General features: G+C 33.9%; 2 protein-coding genes across 2 annotated transcripts; both read right to left on the bottom strand.

Annotated features, from left to right (window-relative positions):
- Positions 1-5,370: 5,370 nt before the first annotated feature.
- On the bottom strand, positions 5,371-6,017 carry LOC142238875 (general odorant-binding protein 56d-like). Its single transcript, XM_075310602.1, has 2 exons — positions 5,904-6,017; positions 5,371-5,834 (listed from the first exon to the last, which is right to left on the bottom strand). Exons 1-2 carry the CDS (start codon positions 5,967-5,969, stop codon positions 5,484-5,486), a joined length of 417 nt encoding a protein of 138 aa, XP_075166717.1. The 5' UTR covers positions 5,970-6,017; the 3' UTR covers positions 5,371-5,483.
- Positions 6,018-8,581: 2,564 nt separating this feature from the next.
- LOC142238874 (general odorant-binding protein 56d-like) lies at positions 8,582-10,390 on the bottom strand. Its single transcript, XM_075310601.1, has 2 exons — positions 10,231-10,390; positions 8,582-9,001 (listed from the first exon to the last, which is right to left on the bottom strand). The coding sequence occupies exons 1-2, from the start codon at positions 10,294-10,296 to the stop codon at positions 8,651-8,653; spliced, it is 417 nt and encodes a 138-aa protein (XP_075166716.1). The 5' UTR covers positions 10,297-10,390; the 3' UTR covers positions 8,582-8,650.
- Positions 10,391-16,882: the final 6,492 nt, after the last annotated feature.

Genomic DNA, 16,882 nt, shown 5'->3' with positions numbered 1-16,882 from the left:
TGCGTGGCTGATGCAACGTTTGTATGTTTAGCCATATGTACAATGCTGGATGCTGTTACTACAGGTAGATATTGATGTTATTGAGACTTCTCGCACAGTGGTTTATCCGAACAGACCCTTTAGTCCATATCGGACTAAAACTGTAAGCTGGACTTTGTACACAGAAATACATCAACAGATAGACATACAGACAGACAGACGGGCATCGGAGCTTAATCGACTCAGAATTTAATTCTAAGACAATCGCTATAATAAAATATGGATCTATGACTGCTCCTTGTGGTCGTTTACATACAAATACTTAAAATTGTTATACCCTGTATCGCAATAGTGATGGAGGGTATAAAAACACACAAAAATTATCTTGGAAATATATCGAGTCGATTTTTGAGATATACAAGTTTAAATAATTAAGGAAAATTATAAAACTTCTTAAATTAAAATTTTTATAACTGCAATGACAAGAATAACCGCAGAAATTGTTCTTTAATTTGTTCACCCAATTTTATATATGGGCATAATCTCTCCCTGAAAATTCAAGTGCTGGCCTTACCCAGATTTTAATTATACTCATCCAATAGTGGATTGTATCTAACTAACAGGTTGGCTGATAAGTCCCCGGTCTGACACATAGATGGCGTCGCTAGTATTAAATGCATATTATTTTTATATAGTACCAACCTTCAAATGATTCGTGTCAAAATTTGACGTCTGTAAGCAAATTAATTTGTGAGATAAGGTCGTGGGTTCGATTCTTGCTTCGACCGAACACCAAAAATTTTTCAGCGGTGGATTATCCCACCCACCTCAGTAATGATGGTGACATTTCTGAGTGTTTCAACGGTTCTTTAAATGCATTGTGAAATGCCGTTCGGACTCGGCTATAAAAAGGAGGTCCCTTGTCATGGAGCCTCACATAGAATCGGGCAGCACTCAGTTATAAGAGAAAAGTCCATCACTGTGGTATCACAATGGACTGAATAGTCTAAGTGAGTCTGAAATATCGGGCTGCCACTGTACCCATGTATAAGCAAACCTAACACACCATATTAGAGTCTGTTTTGAGGCTTAATATATTCGACCATCCTCAACTTCTTTCACTTGTATAAGTGCATATCTTTGGAGGTTTTTCTTTTATTTTTTCATATATGCATAGCTTTCTGTGCAGTCTGTCTGGATTTACATAAGGGATTCCATGTCAACAATGTCAAGTTAATCTCATATGGTTATTTCCATATGAATGAATGTTTTTTTTTTTTTTTTTTTTGTTATGTCGCATTGCTTTAGTTTATATGCACACACCAAATAATTCTAATACTGCAACGAGACGAAGTTTTTCCTTATTTAACATAAGATAAATTGCATAGGAAAAGCATTAACCGATTTTTAAGGAAAATAAACCCATATGTATCGCCCAGCCTTCGAAACTATGACCATACATGTGATTCCAGTTCCCCCAGTTCTTAAACCTGCAGAATCATTTGTTAATATAATTCGTTTTTAATTACGAAATATTATAATTAAATTAGAATTTTTAATGTTTAGTGCCCTCTTCTGAGGGCACCACGGTGGCTCCCACCATGAATCAAAGTGAACTATTTCCTTTGAAAACTATTCCCCGAAGCGGAATAGATAAAAATTGCGGTATCCAAAAACCCAAGAAATCAAATCAAAAGATCGGGCTATATGGGGGCTTTACCGAAACATGGATCGACACACACCATCATCACAAATGCACAAACTTATTTTACCCTGTATCACAATAGTGGTGAAGGGTATAAACAATGACACACTTCTTTATAAAGGACAACATCGTTGAAATTTTGAATTTGACTATTGAAATTGCAAAATATATCTAGATTAGTTAGGCCAGGTTAGGGATAGTGACAGCCCTATATTTCAGGCGCATTTAGACTAGTCAGTCTATTGTAATACCACCTTGGTGAACTTCTCTCTTATCACTGAGTGCTGCCCAATTTCATGTTTAGATTAATGACGAGGGACCTCAATTTTATAGCCGAGTCCGAACGGCGTTCCACTTGACAGTGAAACCACTTAGACAAGCTATGAAACACTCAGAAATGTCACCAGCATTACTGAGGTGGGATACTCCACCGCTGAAAAACTTTTTGGTGTTCGGTCGAAGCAGGAATCGAACCCATGACCCTTTGTATGCAAGGCGGGCATGCTAACCATTCCCAGCAAAAAATGGAGCGCTATTTCTGCAGGATTGTAAGGGAGAGAGGCAGTACCAACTGCTTACAAAACAACCGAATCAGCGCTGATTGTTGTGGGCGATGTCCCAATTTAGAGCAGCTTCTACATAGAGCTGATATAATTGCTAATTTTACTAGATATATTGCTCAGAAGTGATATATAGTCTTGAGTATAGCATTGTTCCCAGCAAAAAATGGAGCACTATTTCAGTAGGATTGTAAGGGAGAGAGGCAGTACCAACTGCTTACAAAACAACCGAATCACCGCTAATTTTTGTGGGCAATGTTCCGATTTAGAGCAGCTTCTAAAGGGTGACACGGTCAAAATTTGGTCAAAATAAACTTGACGTATTTCTTTCAATTTTGCATTTAAAAAACCTGAACACCCCTCATTTTGAAGGTGTGTGTGTAGAATGTTGCTCCTATTTTGATTTTGGAATTCACTCTTCAGTTGTCAAAATGCCGTCCAAGCAAGAAGAGCAGCGTATCAAAATTTTGCTCGCGCATCGCGAAAATCCGAGCTACTCGCACGCAAAGCTGGCAAAATCGCTAAAAGTTGCCAAATCAACCATTACAAATGTAATTAAAGTGTTTGGGGAACGTTTATCGACAGCGAAGAAGTCTGGATCGGGGGGAAATCGAAAACCGGAAGACTGGATCGGGGGGAAATCGAAAACCGGAAGCCGCTGAGACGACAAAGAGAGTTGCCGGTAGTTTCAAGCGAAACCCTAACCTCTCTCTCCGAGATGCCGCAAATAAGCTGGGTGTATCGTCTACAACCGTGCATCGAGCCAAAAAACGAGCCGGACTATCGACTTACAAGAAGGTAGTGACTCCAAATCGCGATGATAAATAAAATACGACGGCCAAAGCGCGATCCCGGAGGCTGTACACGACGATGCTGACGAAGTTTGACTGCGTGGTAGTGGACAACGAAACCTACGTCAAAGCCGACTACAAGCAGCTTCCGGGACAGGAGTTTTATACGGCAAAAGGAAGGGGAAAAGTAGCAGATATTTTCAACCACATAAAGCTGTCAAAGTTCGCAAAGAAATATCTGGTTTGGCAAGCCATCTGTACCTGTGGCTTGAAAAACAGCATTTTCATAGCTTCCGGGACTGTCAACCAAGAAATTTACGTGAAAGAGTGTTTGAATAAACGTCTGCTGCCTTTCCTGAAGAAACACGGTTGTTCCGTACTGTTTTGGCCGGATTTGGCATCTTGCCATTACGGTAAAAAGGCCATGGAATGGTACGCCGCCAACAACGTGCAGGTGGTTCCCAAGGACAAGAACCCTCCCAACACGCCAGAGCTCCGCCCAATTGAGAAATACTGGGCTATTGTCAAGCGGAACCTAAAGAAGACCAAAAAGACTGCTAAGGACGAGCAGCAGTTCAAGGCAAACTGGCTTTCTGCGGCGAAGAAGGTGGACAAGGTGGCTGTACAAAATCTGATGGCAGGTGTCAAGCGTGAGGCCCGGCAATTCGGATTTGGAAAAGCGAAAGCCTAACTGAATATTTTTCCTGAATTTTATACTAATTGAACTTGAAAAAAAAAAATTAATTTGATTTTTTAAATAAACGATTTCACCGATTTACACGCGTTTTCCCTTGACCAAATTTTGACCGTATCACCCTTTAATTCGATTGTGGATGACAGTCTTCAGTAGAAGTTTCTACGCAATCCATGGTGGAGGGTACATAAGCTTCGGCCTGGCCGAACTTACGGCCGTATATACTTGTTTAACATCTAAACTTTCTATTTGATTAGCCCAACATTTTGATTTTTGTACTTTTCTTTTTTATATAGATTTATTTTTTATAAAATGCCTATATAGATTAATACCAGGATTTTACTTCTTAAACTTCTGGAAATTTTTGGTTTTTATAAATACATATTCTGGAGATTGTTGTTATCTACCCATATTTTGATGTGGTCGCTATATAGTCTTGTGTCGTATTTTAATTAATTGGCCTGATATTAAAATGTAGAGTTCTTTACATCCCTAAAATGCTAAGATTTTTCGTCGAGTCGCATCAAAATTTAAAATTAGGGTTCTTTAGCACATATAAACACATATGACAAAATAGAATACTTATATCGGTCTATTTTTGGAACACTACACCTTAAAATTACAATTGGAATACTGTTAAAATGAAATTTAGGTACACTACCTGGAGTCGACTCCGGAGTCGAGGCTAATAAGAAATGTTGGAGTCGTAGTCGAGCAAAATTGGAGTCGACTCCGGAGTCGAGGCTAATAAGAAATGTTGGAGTCGTAGTCGAGCAAAATTGACACGACTCCACAGCCCTGGTCTTGAGTATAGCATTGTTCCCAGCAAAAAATTGAGCACTATTTCAGCAGGATTGTAAGGGAGAGAGGCAGTACCAACTGCTTGCAAAACAACCGAATCAGCGCTGATTTTTGTGGACGATGTCCCGATTTAGAGCAGCTTCTACGTTGCGCTGATACAATTGTTCATTTCAATAGCATTATTGCTCAGAAGTGTTGTATAATCTTGAGTATAGCATTGTTGGTGTGAAGGAAAACAGCACTAACTTTCATGCATCTATACAGCATGAATTTGTTGCAATAACGTAAACGAATGATCATAAGCTAATTTCATTACTCGTTTACGTTTTTGTCACCGATACATGCAGTGTGGAGGCACTGCCTACTTTATTGTATACCAAAAAACGCAATTAAACTCTTACTGCTGAAGTATTTTTGCTGGGTTGGCGTAAAGGATCTACTGTTCATGCATCTATACTGCATGAATTGGTTGCAATAACGTAAATGAATGATCATAAACTAATTTGCTTACTCGTTTACGTTTTTGTCACCGATTCATGCAGTGTGGATGCACTGCCTACTTTATTGTATACCAAAAAACGCAATTAAACTCTTACTGCTGAAGTATTTTTTGGGTTTTTGGGTGGGTTGCACCATGGTGGCTTTGCTCCCCTTATTTTAGGAGCCGCTGGAAATATTTAGTGAGTCAACTCATCTCAACTGAAATGTAGCAGCCAATTAAACAAAATTCCCGCTTAATTACCTCGCTGAAAATATCCAAATCCCTCAGTTTTTATCTATTAAAGTAAACTCTTCCACACATGATCTTAGCATTATTCTCAATACGTAATAGAAAATAGGTTTCTTCTTTCATGTTTATGGATGCTGTAATTTATTAAATAAGTTTTGTTTGTTATAATTTTACAGAAACAAGTTTCAACATCGAACGACCGGAATTGTCTCTCAGTTCCTTTTCAAACAATATCGGCATGTTCTTTGTGATAACATTCGAAGAGCATAAAAGCTGTCTCACAATTATCACTACCTTTGAGATGACCACATTTTTCCATAATCGCCTTCAATTTCTCTTCACCAACAGTACCTTCCAATTTTTGTTTGACCACAGATGGTTGCACAACACCATCAACAAGGATACCAGCTTTGGTAAGAAAACAATTTGCATAGCATTTTACATTTTTGTCAGCCTTGGAAAATTCACCCTGCGAGAAAGCAATGACAGCATCTTTGGTGGTTTTTTCTTGAGCAATGCATTCGGCAGCCACTTGCGCAGCACGAGCCATTTGTTCTGCACTCAGTTTGACAGGCTGTGATATGGATAAAGCGAATCCTTAAGAAAGGCTACATTGATGTGAAAGGGTTTCACTATAACTTACCACAAGTGCATTGACTGTCTCGCCAGCAAGAAGAACTACCAAAGCAAATATTGAAAGATATTTCATTTTTTAAAATTTATTTTTTTTTAACGCGAATAATTGTTATTTTGATCAAAAAAGTTACTGATACTGAAGCCGTATACATTTCTGCTATTTATAGGAAAATGTTATTTGGGCCATAAGTCACAGTTGATTGCAAATTGTATTATTGATCTCTTTTTAATGGCAGTTGAAACTAATTGATATTATTTTGTAGTTTTTCCATCTGGAGTTTTATTTAAAATTATTTTGGAATTTAAGTGCTTTGAAATTTTGATTAACTCTACATGATTCATTCTATATTATATGGTCTACAATTTCAAAACGTGTGTGCAGGATAGCAATCAGACACACTAACTTGCATGATAATATGCTACTGAAGTGGTTTGTAAAATAGAAATATTTAAAGAAATATTTAAATCTATTTCATCACCTCTGGTAAAAATACGAATTTTTAGAATTTGCATACTTTGCTCAATTTTACTTAAATTCGTTTTAAACCCTCCGAACAAATGGTTTATATTTTTCCATTCCTTTATATAGGGTACACTAAATTCCATAAATAGTATATTGTTTTATTATTTGATTGTTTTTTTTTTTTTTTTGATATGATATTTTGGTACATTTACTTAATGTTTTTACAATTATAGCAAGATAAAATACCAATTAACTACTTTTATTAAACAAGTATTTGCATAATATGAGTTTATATCAGTAATGCTGTAATAAAAACGTTGATTATTATTATTTATTATTTAGGTGTGGGTACGATAGATGAAAAATTAATTAGCCTGGTAAAGTTTTAAAGATCTCGAATACACAACAAATATATACGGCCGTAAGTTCGGCTAGGCCGAATCTTATGTACCCTCCAACATGGATTGCGTAGAAACTTCTACTAAAGACTGTCACTCACAATCGAATTACTTGCCTATGGCAAGGTATCTTCAACTTTCTTAAACAGTCTTCTAAACTGTAATATAGACCATATGTGGTATATATTAGACAAAAATGTATATATAGGTAAGTCTACAAATAATTACGAACCCATATGGACTTTTGCTCGGTAATTAGAGAGCCAGAATTGAAATATGTGGGTTGCTTTATATGGGGGCTATATCGAATTATGAACCGATAGAGACCACTTTTTGTGTGATTGGGGATCGGTTGTATATAATTATAGACCGATATGGACCAATTTTAGCATGGTTGTTAGCGTCCATATAGTAGTACAATGTACCAAATTTCAACCGAATCGGATGAATTTTTCTCCTCAATAAGGTTCCGGAGGTCAAATCTGGTGATCGATTTATATGGGAGCTATATATAATTATGGACCGACATGTACCAAGTTTTGCATGGTTGTTAGAGAAAGTTTCAGAGGCTTCAATATATTTAGAGAAAGTTTCAGAGGCTTCAATATATTTAGGAATTTCAAAGCTTGCTAACAATTACGACTACGCCATGGCGTTTATGCAAATTTACCAGGTGATAAAATATGGGGAACTAATATCGAAAAATATGACTGTTTTTGCTTGTCCCGACAAATCCCGGAATGTACGGCGCAATGTCCCGGATTTCGGCAACCATCATCTGGCAACCCTACCTCCAAGAGGCTCCGTAAGTCAAATCTGGGGATCGGTTTATATAGGGGCTATATATAATTATAGACCGATATGGAGTAATTTTTGCACGGTTATTAGAGGTCATATATAAACACCACGTACCGAATTTCAACCGGATCGGATGAAATTTGTTCCCCTAAGAGGCTCCGTAAGTCAAATCTGGGGGCTATATATATAATTATAGACCGATATGGACCAATTTTTGCATGGTTGTTAGATACCGTATACTACACCTCGTACCAAATTTCAACCCGATCGGATGAAATTTGCTCTTCCAAGAGTCTCCGGAGTTCAAATCTGGGGATCGATTTATATGGGGGCTATATATAATTATGGACCGACATGTACCAATTTTTGCATAGTTGTTAGAGACCATAATCTAACACCACGTACCGAATTTCAACCGGATCGGATGAAATTTGCTCCTCCAAGAGGCTCCGTAAGTCAAATCTGGGGATCGGTTTTTATGGGGGCTATATATAATTATAGACCGATATGGACCAATTTTTGCATGGTCATTAGAGGCCATATATAAATACCACGTACCGAATTCCAACCGGATCGGATGAAATTTGCTCCTTCAAGAGGCTCCGTAAGTAAAATCTGGGGATCGGTTTATATGGGGGCTATATATAATTATGGACCGATATGGACCAATTTTTATTGCTAGAAAGCAATGTGATATATGTTATATTCCACCCAGAGAAGGCATATGACCACCTCTGACGGGGAACATATCTGTATTTTCTGCTTCTGAAAGCGCTGAAATGCATACGTAGAAGAAGCGCATCTCTATTACTTCACCACTGAAATCCTTGTAAGTTTAAGTGCTTAAGTTTCATACTAATATCGTTATAAAACTAGAGTGATTATATCATACGAACGGACGAATATTGGCTCAAAATTGACTCAAAATTCCATTATGACCATGAAGTGTGTATACTTTTTGGGTACTGCGATCAATATTGACTTACGTTACAAACAAAGTTATTATATCCCTCATCCTATGGCTTTCCTTAATAATATTTACACATTTTTTCGGAGTGTAGCATTAAGTATCGTAATTTTTATTGTGTTCAGATTTTACAAAAATAAAGTATGTTCTTTATAATAACATTCAAACAACTTGAAAGCTGTATCACATTTATCACTACCCTTAACGCTATTACATTTTCCCATAATTGCCTTAAGTTTATCCTCGCCAACATTGGGTCCCAATTTTTCTGTTAGAACATCGGGCAAAACGACACCATCTTTCATAAAACCAGCCTTTTCAAAGAAGCATTTGACAAAACATTTGGCATTTTTACTCAGACCACTAAATTGACCACGTGTTAGAGCTACAGAGTCTTCGGTTGTACTTTTTTCTTGTTCCATGCATGCAGCTGCATATTGGAGAGCATGTACTTTTTGTTCCTCACTCAGGTTTAGTTGCTGAAAAATAAAGAGAAAATTACGAAATACAATTATGAGCAGAACTAAATTCAGATAAATATAAGATTTTAAGCTACTCTTGTCGGGTGGTTTTAAGCTAAAATTATGAAGACATTGTGATAATATGATGAATGTTAAATATCATTATTGGAAAACACCTCAAAACTGAATCTGAAGAGTTCAAACTTTATGCAGGGATATCTGGGGCTTGAAATGGTATTCACAGCCACGCTCAATGCCCAACCCAAAAATCCTCTTTCGGGAATTATCGATGCCCGACTTGTGTAAATATTGGGTGCGAAAATCAGTAGTGGTGGACAATAAATGGCGTCGTTCGGGATATACGCAACAGACAAGACTGAAACTATATTCATTTCATAACCCTATTTATTTATTTATTTCCACGGCTAATAGCAGCCGGGATATTACGAAATATATCTTTTCAATTCAATTAAATATAAATCAGTGAATAGACCGAATTAAAGATTTTACACAAAACATTAAGAGGATTATCGGGCTGCCACCTAACCTAACCTAACCTAACCTAACCTAACCTAAGGAATATACTTCCTTATTCATTCATCAGGGCCTCTGGTTGGTTGTTCTGAAATTTATTTCAAAGAAAACGAACAGGTGGAAGCTCTGGGACCGCATCAGAAGGAAGAAGATGGAAAGATCACATCGAGGTATCACCGCCCATAAAAATGGGTCGGCTTCATTCTCTGGTTGCCACTATACCTAACCTGACCAGTTATATTGTCAGGAAGTGTGAGGTTCAATATTGGGATGAAATTATTTTCATTGTAGTTTCACTTTATATCACATTGATATTTTTATATTTGTCTCAGATTCTTGGTCGTGGTGAAATTCTGAGTCGATCTCTGGTAGTCTGGCCGTCCATCCGTCTGTGAAAATCATGATAACTTCCGAACGAAATAGGCTATCGACTTGAAACTTGCCACACGAAGTTGATATTGATGTATGTCGGATGATATTGCAAATGGGTCATATCGCATCACTTTTAGGTACAGCTCCCTTAAAAACCGATTCACAAATTTAAGTTCTAGAGCTTTTTGGAGAAGCAAATCTTATCAATTTATATTCACTCTCTTAATTTTCTCTGTAGATCTACACTAAGCAGTTATATTCAAACATCTTCACGTGATTCCAATCCAAGGAAGATATATGGTTTAGCATTTATCCTTTTTTTATATTTTCACAATTCTTACCGATTGACCATATACACCTGTGACGGCAATCAGACACAATACAGCGATAACCAATTTCATCTCCATTGCTAGTGAAAATCTTCAAGTCTCGAGTTCAAGTGAATAATTAATACTATTCTGTATACGATTCTCAACCAGGTCTTTTTATAGTCAAAAGTCGTATATGGTATGGAAATATACTAAAGAAATCGAGTTTATTAAGAAATCACACTGTAGAACACAAGTCATGACAATTCTATTGACTTAGTTTTGTTTGTTAATCGTTCTAGGTACATTACATTAAATTACTAGAATACTGTTTAACAATATATTGTAGTATTTGAATTATTATTATTATTTTTTTACATATGTGCCCTTTATTACAACACGGTATTCACCATGACTTTGCTTTCGAGGTGATATATGTGAGTCACAGTCATATTTCATTAAAATATTATTTTAATGAATTTTTTACCTTGTAATGGAATATGTGCTAAAATAGATTTTTAACATTTAAATGTACTACATTTGGAGGATGTTAGTTCGTAGTGTAATTTTCTTAAGATATCGGTAATTTGTTTTTTTCATTTGAAACAATCGAAAAATATATACGACCGTATGTTCGACCGGTCCAAATCTTAAATATCCATCAACTTGTATATCATAAAGTTTCCTTTGAAAAAAATCTCGTCACAACGAATTACATGATAATATATAGAGAACTTTAGGTAGCTATGTGAAAAAAGAATAATAAACGTTAGTCCAGAACAAGCTCCGAAGAGGTTGAAGATGAAAATTTGTTATTAGGGATAAAAAATTCGACCATATACTAATATCACATGCAAATGGGGGATGGTATAAAAATAGGTCATAGGCGCTCATATAGTACTGAGCAACATTGAGAAGGACGAATGGACGGACGACAGGAGTACAATAAAGAATTCCAAAGAGGTCAGAACCAGGGCACTAATCAAATAGAGTGATCATCAGTAGGATCGTGAGAATTCTGACTAGGATATAGAGTTGAGAGTACATTTGTGGGATCAAGTAAGTTAGAAAAAGAGGAACTCAAAGAAATCCAGAGACTGAATTCCTAAACTAGACAAACTAGACGAGAGCTCAATTTTACTACTTGAGCATATAACAGTGTACACATCCTTCAAATTCCCTAAACTTTTTCGGTCTAGATCAAATTATTTCCATGATAGGGACAATGATAACACTCAGATTGCTTGATGTACATGTGAGTTACAAAAACTATCGGTAATTTGCTTAGCCTTCCATTAACGCATATGATACATTAAAGTTTTATCGGTTCCTAGACAAAAGATTTCAAAACTGTGATACAAATCATGTTATTATGGCGAGATTTATTATAAAGGGCAAATGGTGAAACAAAGTCTGGTTCTGTTGGTTCCCTTCGCAGATAATTGTCATTATTAAAATGTTCGGATCCAATCGAAAAATGTGGTCGTATAAATTAACACAATTTGAATTTAAATATGCAACAATTAATCTGTAGTATTGTGAAACTTGTATTTCCTTTAATAATCAAATACAGTGAAACCTCTCAAACATGGACAATCTGAAAAGCGCACTCTCCTCAAAGGTCGACAACTTTTGTGAGTCATGGCATTAAAATGAACCTCATAAGTTTAAAGCTCCCAACTATGGACACTATATAGGCGATCGTGGGCGTCCACTTCTGAGAGTATTCACTGTATGGACTTTTAATATTTACGCTACTTTATCAACACCTGAAAGTAAGGTTGGAAATTTTTTTTGCAGAGTCTCTTAAATAGTCTGTATCCAATCGATTATTATGATTGGCCATTATCGTGGACATTAAAATTTGCCTTCCATAAGTATATATCTTCCATAAGTATATATTATTTCTATAGAAAATTTTGTCAAAATTTTATTTCTATAGAAATTTTTGTCAAAATTTTATATCAAAAGAAAATATTGTCAAAATTTTATTTCTATAGAAAATTTTCTCCAATTTTTTTTCCTAAAAAAAATTTTCTCAAAAGTTTTTTCTACAGAAAATTTTCTCAAAATTTCATTCCTATAGAAAATTTTGTCAACATTTTATTTTTATAGAAAATTTTGTCAACATTTTATTTTTATAGAAAATTTTGTCAATATTTTATTTTTATAGAAAATTTTAATTTAAAAAAATTTCTATAGAAATTTTTGTCAAAATTTTATTTCTATAGAAATTTTTGTCAAAATTTTATTTCTATAGAAATTTTTCTCAAAATTTTATTTCTATAGAAAATTTTCTCATTTTCTCTATTTATATAGAAAATTTTCTCAAAATTTTATGTCTCCAGAAAATTTTGTCAAAATTATAGTTCTATAGAAAATTTTCTAAAAATTTTATTTCTCCCGAAAATTTTTTCAACCTTTTATTTAATTTTATTTTTATAGATTTTTTTTCAAAATTTTATTTCTAGAGAAAATTTTGTCAAAATTTTATTTTTATAGGCATTTGTTTCAATATTTTATTTCTAGAGAAAATTTTGTCAAAATTTTACTTCTATAGAAAATTTTGTCAAAATTTTACTTCTATAGAAAATTTTATCAACATTTTATTTTTATAGAAAATTCTGTCAAAATTTTATTTTTATAGAAAATTTTGTCAAAATTTTATTTTTATAGAATTTTTTTTTTCAAAACTTTATTTCTAGGGAAAATTTCGTCAAAATTTTATTTCTATAGGCAATTTTTCAATATTTTATTTCTAGAGAAAATTTTGTCAAAATTTTATTTCTAGAGAATATTTTGTCAAAATGTTATTTCTATTGAAAATTTTGTCAAAAATTTATTTCTATTGAAAATTTTATAAAATTTTTACTTCTATAGAAATTTTTGTCAAAACTTTATTTCTATAGAAAATTTTCTCAAAATTTTATTTCCATAGAAAATTTTCTCAACAATTTATTCCTATAGAAAATTTTCTCAAAATTTTATTGCTATAGAACATTTTCTCAAAATTTTATTTCTATAGAAAATTTTCTCAACATTTTATTAATATAGAACATTTTCTCAAAATTTTATGTCTCCAGAAAATTTTTGTCAAAATTATAGTTCTATAGAAAATTTTCTCTAAATTTCATTTTTCCAGAAAATTTTGTCAACATTTTATTTTGTCAAAATTTTATTTTTAGAGAATTTGTTTTTTTTAGAAGTAAAATTTTGACAAAATTTTATTTCTATAAAAAATTTCCTCAAAATTTTATTCCTATAGAAAATTTTCTGAAAATTTTATTTCTATAAAAAAAATTGTCAAAATATTATTTTTATAGAAAATTTTGTCAAAACTTTTTTTTTAGAAAATTTTGTTAAAATTTTATTTCTATACAAAATTTTGTCATAATTTTATTGCTATAGAAAAATTTGTCAAAAATTTATTACTATAGAAATTTTGTCAAAATTTTATTTCTATAGAAAATTTTTGTCAAAATTCAATTTCTATAGGAAATTTTGTCAAAATTTCATTTCTATAGAAAATTTTGTGAAAAATTTATTTCTATAGAAAGTTTTGTCAAAATTGTAGTTCTGTATGTTAGAAAATTCAAGTACCTCCTAGTTGAAGAGATATGTTTTGCAAAATCTACCAAAACAGCAAGAATTCTATCAATCTACCAAATTTCTGACTATATGGAAACTCGAATCATCGACAATTATAAAATTATATCTGTCGATGTCTGCCTTGCTCCTTTTTGTAATACAGTATGGGACATAAGTAGTACAGTTTGGGAAACCCTATTGCAGAATATACAACTTGACAAAATAAAAATCACAGGGTTGATAAAGTTCACATATTATGAAACTGAATCTGTAGACAAGAGTCACAATCATTACAAGATGCAATATTTGTAGTTATTATATGGAAATATAATGCTAATTAAAAATATTATTTAAACAATTGAATATCATTAAAAAAAATCCATTCAAGTTTGACTACTAACCCTAACCATGGTCAACACTGTTATAGAGGCATTCAATTGAACATGTTTCATGACAACTTAATAAAGTTGTCTATTGAGACTGATGAACTTTGAATAGGGTTTTAATTATTCTCAGATATTATTTCACACCATAGTAATGATATCTATTCATAGTTTTTGTATTAATTACATACTGATATGTAATGCAACAAAAAATAATTTGTTTTAATTTTATTGTTTACAAGCAAAAAAATGTCGGAAATAACATTACCTCATAGAATCAATTTGGATTTATTTGAATTAGCAATCTTTGCCGAATTATTTCCTTCAAATAGCCGACAAAGTCATCGCACGCTGCACGAAATTGGTTCTGCGATATTCTGGCCTATTTTTGGTATTGAGATAATCAAAACATTCGTATTTTTCAATGCCAACCTTAGTCTCAAAAATGCCCCAACCGCAAGAACAGAGGATTGAGATCCGGATATTTTCGTCTCCATTATGTGGTAGACATGAAGCGAAGAATATATTTTTTAAATCGTGTTAGGTCCTGCTGGAATGTCCATGGTCTGCGGCCGAAATATTGCCTTAATTTCGGCCAGGCCGAATCATATGCACCCTCCACCATGAATTGCATCGAAACTTCTACTAAAGACTGTCATCCACAATCGAATTACTTGGGTTGCGGTAATTCTTGCCGATGACAAGTTATCTTAAACCTTCTAAACAACGTCTTCTAAATTGTAAACTAGTCCATAGGGGTATATATTAAACACAAAAAAGGCCGATTAAATACGTATATATTTCAGTTTGACAAAGTTTTCTATAGAAATAAAATTTTTCACAAAATTTTCTATAAAAATAATATTTTGACAAAATTTTCTATAGAAATAAAATTTTGACCAAATTTTCTATAGAAATAAAATTTTTGACAAAATTTTCTATAGAAATAAAATTTTGACAAAATTTTTTATAGAAACAAAATTTTGACAAAATTTTGTATAGAAATAAAATTTGGTATATTATTTTTGGCGATATGGACCAATTTTTGTGTGATTGTGGATCGACTATATAACTATGGACCAATTTTGGCATGGTTGTTAGCGGCCACATACTAGCGCAATGTACCAAATTTCAACCGAATCGGATAAATTTTGCTCCTCCAAGAGGTTCCGGAGGTCAAATCTGGGGATCGATTTATATGGGGGCTATATATAATTATGGACCGATATGGACCAATTTTCGCATGGTTGTTAGAGACCATATACTGACACCACGTACGAAATTTCAACGGATCACATGAATTGTGCTCTTCCAAGAGGCTTCGGAGTTCAAATCTGAGGATCGATTTATAAGGGGGCCATATATTATTATGGACCGATATGTACCAATTTTTGCATGGTTGTTAGAGACAATATACTAACACCATGTACCAAAATTTAAACCAAATCGGATGAATTTTGCTCCTCCAAGAGGTTCCCGAAGTCAAATTTTGGGGATCGGTTTTTATGGGGGCTATATATAATTATTGACCGCTATGGACCAATTTTTGCATGGTTGTTAGAAGCCATTTACTAACACCATGTACCAAATTTCAACCGGATCAGATGAAATTTGTTTCTCTAAGAGGCTCCGCAGGCCAAATCTGAGGGTCTGTTTATATGGAGGCTATACGTAAAAGTGGTCCAATATGGCCCATTTGCAATACCATCCAACCTACATAAATAACAACTACCTGTGCCAAGTTTCAAGTCGATAGCTTGTTTCGTTCGGAAGTTAGCGTAATTTCAACATACGGACGGACGGACGGACATACTTAGATCGACTCAGAATTTCACCGCGATCCACAATAAATATACTTTATGGGGTCTTAGAACAATATTTCGATGTGTTACAAACGGAATGATAAAGTTAATATACCCCCATCCTATGGTGGAGGGTATAAATATATAATAATTGCGACCAACAAATACATCGACAGAGGGATGGACAGACACCAGGGCTGGATGGTCTCAGGGGTTATGTAAATTCGAAAGAAATATATTTTATGAAGTCCTGAATCAAATTTCTTATAGGAACGTTTTCTGGCAAGTCAAAATTGTTATTTGACTATGGGTATAAAAAAAAACATAAAATTAATATTGAGAAATAGCTCGAAACTTTGCATAATATTGAGAATAGCTCAAAACTATGGTAGTTTCTGAATGTTCCCTGAAGCAGAAATCGGTAGTCAAAGGGTTAATTATATCACTGAAATGTGTCATCAAGTTCATTAGTGGGGTTGCTCGCTTGCAAAGAATGAATATGATATTTTGATAGAAAACATGAAATATTTTGCAAAAATTTTGTTTTTTCACCAAATATAAAATGCTTGCCAAAAAAATAACATTGTTGCGACAAACATGTTAGATGTTTTCCATCCAAAAACAAAATTTTGCTTTTAGAAACATAGAAACATTTTGTTTTCTCGCCAAACATAATACGTTTGCCAAAAAGTAACATAGTTGCGACAAACATGTTGGATGTTTCCCATCATCTAACATTTTGCTTTTAAAACATGTTTGAGGTGATTATATTCCTTCTCTGGGTGAGCGTTTCTGTTACTGTCACATTTCATTTTGGGAAGAAGGGCACCGATATAAGTCCATAATCTGCCAAAGAACTGATACCAATTAATGCCTAATTTTCAATTCTTGATTTTTTTATGGGCTACGATA

This window comes from Haematobia irritans, chromosome 5, assembly GCF_050003625.1.
Source record: "Haematobia irritans isolate KBUSLIRL chromosome 5, ASM5000362v1, whole genome shotgun sequence".
NCBI classification, from domain to species: domain Eukaryota; kingdom Metazoa; phylum Arthropoda; class Insecta; order Diptera; family Muscidae; genus Haematobia; species Haematobia irritans.
The sequence above is the reverse complement of the archived record's forward strand: the minus strand, read 5'-3'. Positions and strand labels throughout refer to the sequence as shown.